The sequence below is a fragment of the Nannospalax galili genome, unplaced genomic scaffold (assembly GCF_000622305.1).
Source record: "Nannospalax galili isolate Female #2095 unplaced genomic scaffold, S.galili_v1.0 scaffold220, whole genome shotgun sequence".
NCBI classification, from domain to species: Eukaryota; Metazoa; Chordata; class Mammalia; order Rodentia; family Spalacidae; genus Nannospalax; species Nannospalax galili.
The window spans coordinates 1,125,724-1,134,014 of NW_008347891.1; the positions used below are offsets into that span (position 1 = coordinate 1,125,724).

General features: G+C 38.1%; 1 protein-coding gene across 17 annotated transcripts in view; it reads right to left on the reverse strand.

The window, feature by feature from the left end:
- Trip12 (thyroid hormone receptor interactor 12) overlaps window positions 1-8,291 on the reverse strand; it is a 152,711-nt gene that overhangs the window by 107,539 nt on the left and 36,881 nt on the right. For 16 of the 17 annotated variants that reach the window (XM_008844465.3, XM_008844459.3, XM_017800960.2 and 13 more), the window contains one exon: window positions 7,077-7,223. In XM_008844465.3, the coding sequence (XP_008842687.1) occupies window positions 7,077-7,174 (98 nt within the window). In that variant the 5' untranslated portion in view covers window positions 7,175-7,223. Of the gene's footprint in view, window positions 1-7,076; window positions 7,224-8,291 lie in introns of those variants that run through there. The other variant, XM_029568994.1, reaches the window with a different exon arrangement.

The following is an 8,291-nucleotide window of genomic DNA, read 5'->3' on the forward strand; positions in this document are numbered from 1 at the left end:
TCACAACGGCAGGCAGCTCCAGAGGAGGATCCAACATCTTCTTCTGGCTTCTGTGGGCACATGCCCACACACATGCATGTGCAAACACTCCCAAACAAATACAAATTTTAGGGGAAAAAAAAAAAAGGAATGCTAAAATGTAGACAGCTAATACTAGTTAAATATGAGAATCAAAAGAACATGACATAACCATGGGTTGTCTCATTAGAATTTTTTTGACTCATTTTTATTTCAAGTGTATAACTGTTTTGCCTGAATGTATGTAAATACACTCATGTCGTACAAAGCCTGCAGAGGTCAGAAGAGGGTGTCAGATCCCCTGGAACTGGCTTTAAAGATGGCTGTTAGCTACCAGGTGTGCTGGGACTCGAACCTGGGTCCTCTGGAAGAACAGTGTTCTTAACCACTGAGTCATCTCTCCAGTCCCATGTTTCATTAGAAATTTAAAGGCAAAAGGCAAAAATTGTCCCCACTGTTCTCAAAAACCGTATGGAATTGGAACCTGTCAAAATTTAGGACATACACAATCTCTCATATCATTGCCTTTTTTGTCTTCCATTTCTTTCATAAAGCCAGATTCACTAAACATCTTTGCCATCACAAAGAAAAGACTAAAGCTTCCACTTTTTCAGACTTAGTTCACACGCCCATAAAATCTTTGTACTTCCTCTTAGCTTTGGTCAAAGACTAAACAATGGTCAGTCAGAACCAAAAGAACTTTGTTAAGTAAGCATTTAGAATGTGTGGGAAACCAATGCACAGAAAAGGATTACTGTTGACAGGGTGTTTGACAAAACAAATACAAAATCTACCTTGGCAATTCCATCCATCCTCCCATGGAAATGGTGTCATTTAGGTTGGTTTGTTTTTTTCTTTTTACTTTTCCCTGAGTACTGGGATAACAGGCATGTGCTGAGAAACCTGGTAGTACAATGCTCCAGCAGGGGCTAGAGAGATGGCTCAGCAGTTAAGAGTACCTCTGTGCAGGGGGGACCCAGGTTTGTTTGAATCCCAGCACCCACATGGTGACTAACAACACGCCTAACTCTACTTCCAGGGGATCCAACACCCACTTCTGACCTCCTGGGGCATTGTACAACATGGATGTACTTACATACATGCAGGCAACACGCTCATACACAAAGTAGAAATATTAAAAATTTTCATCTCTAAAGCCGGATGTGGTGGGCACATGCCTTTAATCCCAGCACTCAAGAGGCACAGGAAGGCAGACCTTTGTGAGTTCGAGGCCAGTCTGGTCTCCATAGCATCCAGGCCAGCCCTGGCTACAGCGAGACCCCGTCTCAGATTAAAAAGAAAAAATTTTTTTTAAAAAAATAAGATTTTGGGTTAACATGATACCTGGGATACAAAAGGCTACCATCTTTTAAAAGAAAAAAATGTGGCATGATCTAGAATACTAAAAAAGGGCAGGGTGAAATGGCTTAGCTAGTAAAGACACTTGCTACCAAACCTGAAGATCTGAGTTCGATCCCTGGGACCCATATGGTAGAGGTAAAGAATCAACTTCCACAAGTTCTTCTCTGACCTCCACACGTGCACACAAGAAATCTACGTTACTGCAATAAAAAATAAAATACTGAAGAAAACTGCAAACTGTTTTCAGTGGTAATTATTTCAATTCAGTGATAATTATTTCAATATATTAAGAATGAAGAAAAATTATTGAATTTCAGTCTCTCTAAAACCAAAAGGCTGTTATGACAAAATATATGCATATTTAAAATACATTTTTTCAAAAGTGACGGTAAAAGGAAACAATATGAAAATAGACAACTTGGCAGTCCGATGTCTTCATTATTACCTCAGAAAACATCTTAACTCAAATATAATTATAGTTTTCTTTATAAAGCTAAAATACAAGAACTGGAAATATTGAGAAAAGCAGTAATCTAGTATAATCAATATACAATTATATGTAAAAGTAGCAACTAGTCCTTATAGGATAACTTTCTAAGAAAGAAGTCATGCTTTAAATACACTCTAAGAAGCAGAATTTCTCCTTGAGAGATCATGTCTTAGAGAAGCACCATGACAAGTTTACAATAACAAGGACGTTCAGAGAATCATCATTTGCTGTTAAGAAAAATCTGAAACCAAACTCTCACCATAAGACATGATTAGTTAGGTCTAGTACCACATAACTTTGATCTCAACACTACAGAGTAGGAAGCAGAGTCAAGTGGATCTCTGAGTTTGAGGTCAGCCTGCTCTACTTAGTGAGTTCCAGGCCAGCGGGGGCTACATAGTAACATCTTGCCCCAAAAAGAAAAAAGAAAAAAAAAGACAACTCTAAAGTCTTACTAAAAAGCTCTGACAACTATATTAAATGTAAATTACTAAAACTTTGGTAGAACCAATTTATAAGAGTAGGCTAGAATCAATTCAAGTACTTCTCAAACCAGTCCAAATTTTGTAATACATCATAGCCAAATGTAAAACTGGAGCCATAAGAGAACTCAACAGACTAGATAACTAAATTTCTATACATTAACACAAAACATAAAAATAAACAAGGAAAAATGTATTTGTCAAGGTCAGTGAAATAATACCCCTTCCATGAACAGCTCTAATTCGAGAACAAGAATCTTTGAAATCAAAACAATGGCCATTTAACATCCAATGAAGCCTTGCCATAATAGAGCAAGATTTTGAACTCTACAATAATCCAACAGGCTAAGTTTTGCCAAAGGAATCGTTTTTTGCAAACTTTCAAAAATTACTATTTCAGTCAGAAATGTAGCTTGGTTGACAGAGTGCTTTCCAAACAAGCCTGAGGCTCTGGCTTCAATCCCCAGCACTGCATAATCAGGGAGGCTCAGCTGAACAACAAATTCAAGAAAGGCCTCAATCTAATAAGATACTGTCCCAAAATAATCTTATGCTCTATTACTTAGGATTTTGATAAATGGGAACTCTCTCTCACAATGTATTAGGATTATAAATTAGACCAATTGTTTTGAAAAAACAATTTGTTAATTTAGCAAACTGTTAACATCAATAAAATATTCATACCCTTAGAGCCTATAAATCCATTTTTAGGAATTTATTTAATAAAATCAGAACCTCAAACAAATGTGCATTTTTTAATAGCAAACAAAAAACTGTGAGTGATGAAGGAACAGGACACACAATGGGTAAAGGACATACAATGAACTAGAATCTTAAATTTGATCACAGGATTCCAAATCAAGTCATGAAGCTACTTCAAATTTTCTCATGGAAGAGTATTAAAGAATTCAGGAAAATGCATCCAATGACAGCAACTGGCTGCTGTGCTCCATCCATCACTTCTACCAATTCAATTCAGAAATACACACAAAAGGTTATTACAGAAAAAGACACGAATGGAATTATGATTAGCTAAGTGGTAAAACTAAAATGATCTTACTTTCCTGAAGTTTCCAAACTCTGTATTGGTCAGAAACAGTGTTTTTCCAATAAGAATACTAAAGAAACGATCACTCCTACACTCTTTAAGCAAAACTTCCATCAAAGTGAATTTAATCCCGCCACTGCCCATTGAGAAAACAGGTGCAAGCACACAGTACAGTTAAAATGATACTGCATGGCACAGAGGGAAGGGAGCCTACAAATACCTGTGCTAGAAGTGGAAAGGCTAGTTGTGTCCCTGTGAGCAAGTCAAGAGAGAAGCAGTGGGAGGGACTTTTTCCTAAGGAAGAAAAAGAACAGAAAAGAGGAACAGATCAGCTATCATACAAAAACTCGGGGGAAAAGGGAAAAAGAAAAGTAAAGGAGCAAGAGGTCTAGGTCAATTTACAGACTGCAATGAAAGATGTAAGAAAAAGAGGAAACAATCAGGAAAGACTATTTTCTTTTATCTTAGGAATGAATGCAAATTATTCTTCTCTAGAAAAGATTGAGTTACTAAGCAAAGCATGGTGGTATATGCCAGTGATCTCGGCACTCAGGAGGCAAAGGCAGGAGAACTCAAGAGTGTGAAGCTAGCCCCGGCTTCATAAAGATGCCCTGGTGAGCGAGAGAAAGAAAAAAAAGAGGGGGAGAGACAGGGAGCTAAGAGGTGATCTTGATTTGGGAGAAGAACAGGAAAGCAACCAGAAGGAGACTACACAAAGGTAGAGAAGGTCTGGAAGAAAACAGCAGATCAAAACTGAATTAATCCAAAATTTCTGAAAGGGAAATCTACCATTTACCATGGTAAATGGAATGAATACTCTTCAATCTTAAGTACTTTATACCCTCCTCTAAGTATTTCATCATCTGGATCAAGTGGACTATGTATGACAGGATTCTCAGACTATAAAGTCAAGAAGTCTAGAATCAAGTCTTGACTGTAAACTGCCTTCATCAAACTGAGCTTCTACATTAAATATATTTTATACCTGCTCAGTTTCTATGACTCAACTGAAAAAAAAAAGTATAATAATTTTTTTAGGAATAAAACACACCAGGCTCAATGTTGCATGCCTTTACTTTTAGCACTCAAGAGGTGGAGGCAGAGGCAGGAAGATCTGTAAGACTGAAGCTAGCCAAGTCTACATACAAAGCAAGTTTTAGGTCAGCTTGGGGCTACAGAAAGACCCTATCTCAACAGAAACAAAACAAACGTGTGTAGAACACATCACTAGTGCTACTATGGTAGTTGCTATTACCATCATTCCCATCATGAGATCTCTACCAAGACACTTTACAAACCCATTGTTTCAGGGCTGGAGAGACTGTAGCTGTTAATGGTACATACCGTTCTTCCACGAGACCTGAGCTGGGTTCCTAGGACCTACACTGAGAAGAAGTTCATAACTGTCTCTGATTCCAGCTCCAGGAATCAGATACCCTTTTCCAGACTATGAGGGCACCTGAACTCCCACCAACACAAAACCCACATGCAGATACACAATTTTTTTTATTTATTATTTTTTTGTTTTATGTGTATGCGTGTAGGTAAGTGCACCCGTATTGTGAAATGCTCGAGGAAGACAGAAGCCGTCGGATCCCCTGGAACTGGAGTTACAGACAGTTGTTAGCTGCCATGTGGGTGCTGGGATTTGAACCCGGGTCTTCCATGAGCTCAAGGCCAGCCTGGCCAGCCTGGCCTACATAGTTCCAGGCAAGGTGGGGCTACAGGGAGACCCTGTCTCAGTAAGACAAAAACAAAAGCACATGGGGAGAGGAGCATCTAGATGACTCAGCAGATGAGGGTGCTTGCCACACAACCCAAGTTTTATCTCTGTAGCCCATGTAAAGGTAGAAGAAGTGACTCTACAAAGCTGTCTTTCAACCTCCACACATATACCATAGCATATGCACCATACACACACATTATGCACACCCAACGATAAATTTTTTTTTCAAAGTTTGGACTAAAGATTTGCCTTTTCACAATCTAGTTTTATTCTAATAACCACAACTTTATATTTAAACCACTGTATCTTAATCACTAGAATTAACTGCTTAAATTTATTTTTTAAATTTCTGGGGGGAGAGTGAGACATGTTGTAACCCTGACTGCCCTTAAACCTACTATGTAGCAACAAGGTGGGCTGGAATTTGGGGATCTTCCTGCCTCACCCTCCAGAATAGTGAGATCCGCCTGCCTCTGCCCCCCAAGTGCTGGGATTAATAAAAATCTCTTTTAAATTTTATATAAACATTGATGTACAAAGAAAGCTAATAAAACACCGCTATGAACTTTAGAAGCAACAAACTGGTACAGCCCAAAATGTTGTCAGTTCATTATTAAACATGTAAGACTATTGTTGTTCAAAAAATAACACACATGCATTTGTTGTTTTAAAAAACAACTGAGAAGAAATAGGTCAGGGTCAATAGAAACACTTTAAATGGATTGTGGAATTCTGACATTTTTGTTTTACTTTTCTGTACTTCCCTTGTCCTGAAAATTATAATCATCTGTATCAAAAGCTTGGGGGAAGTCTAAATCTAAATTGTGGTGTTACTTCAAACTAATTTTTAACGACATGTGAAGTGGCACATACTAGGATTAAATGCTCAAAAACAAGCAATATTATCCAAATTAAATGAGAACTAATCATCAGCATAAAAGTATGGTTGTTTCAGAGAATATCCAGAACGTACAAAAACAAGAACTCTTAGTACTAAGAGCTTGAATTCTACAATTCCTAACCAGTAACTCTATAAAAATGACATCCCATTGTGACGACTAAGGAACTGTTTCCTGCAACCCTTAACCAAAGACTCTCAACTTAAAGGCAGATGCAGAAATCACATACACAGTTATGCTAGCCCAAAGTCCACATGCTTAACTACTTATAATCTTATCAACATGACATGATTTTTACATTTGACTTTTTAATGATTTACCAATATATAAATGACTGTCTCGAACCGCTACATCAGGTATATCAGGTAATCATACAAAAATCCACTACAGCTCAACTCTGACCTACTTACTTTTCAAGCTAAGATCAATGGCATCCCTGAAGTAGAGAACTATGCTAGGCTAGACTTTTCCTCAGTGATTTATATACAGAATGACAGTTCTTGGATAAATCCACAATTTTACAAACAAGAGAAATGTATCTGATTTTTCATACTATAGGTAGTAATATTATTCCAATTAAGAAGATCAACACCAGGCCACAAAATGGGATGTGCGAACATAGCCCCAAACTTATGTAGTCTAAGGTTAAGATTAGAAAACCTTCAAAAGCTGGGTGACAAAATATAAATTCTTAAAACAAATGAAACTACCTTTTGATAAAATGATTAATTCAAGGTGTTCATAAGAAAAAGGACCACAAATGGCTGAAAGATGTGTTGCAGCATGTTTGCTAGGCAAGTGGAAAGAATGGGCAAACAAAGCACTACATACCATATACTGACAACTCTAAGATAGGGTTTTTGTAATGTCAGTGACAGAACTCATTTGTGGGGCCTAACACTTCAGGAAAGAGGAAATCACTTTAGATTCTAATTTTATAATACTTGATTCAGAAATTAGGAAAATAGCCTGCTTGCGATGTTTTTGTCCTCAATAATGAGGGCTTTTTAATTTTTGATTCAACTCTATCAAATTACCATGAAATACATACCTTCCTCCTATCGAGTCGTCTTGTGGTTGGGCCCCGGCAGTGTTCCTCTGTGAACGTCGCAGTGACCCCCCTGGATTGTTATTAGGCCGGTTGGACATTGGCACCTCTCTCTTGAAGGGACATACCCTTTCTAGACACTACCATTCACTGAAAGAAAGGAGGAGGAAAACAATATAATCAGATATACGTGCTGTAACAGAGAAGGGACGAGGGGAACTGAAGCTGAAGATCTTAGGGAAACAATGCTGCACTGCCCTATTACACTGTCATCTGACTGATCAATGTACCACAAAAATTTAAGAAATTGGGCTTGAGAGGTGGCTTGCTGCACACTCCTCCAGAGGACTGGAGTTTCTGTCCCAGTATCCACATCATGTGGCTCACAACCACCTATGACTCCAGCTCAAGGGACATAAAGGGCTTGGTAGCACAGCACTTCAAAGGCAGAGGCAGGTGAATCCTTGAGTACTAGGCCCAGTCAGCTAGGGTTGCATAGTGAGACCCTGTCTGGGGGGGGGGGGGGAACCTTAATTTACTTCTATGAAATTAGTGATTATCTAAGGGTGCAAATCTGTAATTATCATATTAATAAAAGGCTAATGCTCAGAAAATTCATTTGATGAAATAAGCCAGAAGTGCAGCTTATATAAATCCTGCCTTTGATAATTTTTCCTTTTTGCTCTTTTGTTTTTGTCACAGGACTTTGCTATAGTTTGGCCCTTGAGACCCTCCTGTTTCCACCTGCAGTGCAATAGCAACAAGCATGAACCACCTCAAGCAGTCCAATTTTTTTAAGCCTCCAAATTCCAAATCAGTTCTTTCCTTGCATCTATTTCCAAGAGAAGGAGGGGAACCATGATCTGACTTTACAGAACCTGGTGCCAAAGAGAATGCAAATTAAACCACAGCTAAAAATTACTGGATTTTAGAGATTTCTTGAACTGTAGGAGGCAGGGGGATAGGGAGGGAGGGATCTAGTTCTGACTAATAATTTGATCCAATTCCATATAAAAGAACTGTTCATTTCTGTCAGACATGAACATCAATTAGTACACTAAATAAACTATCATCTGAAAGCTCAAATTACTGCCCCAGAATGATAGCACATCCCAGCACTCAGAAGGCTGAAGTTCAAGTTTAATCTGGGTTAAATAGTTAGTTTCAGGACTTAGCCAAGACCCTCTGTTAAAAAAAAAAAAAAAAAAAAAAAAAAAG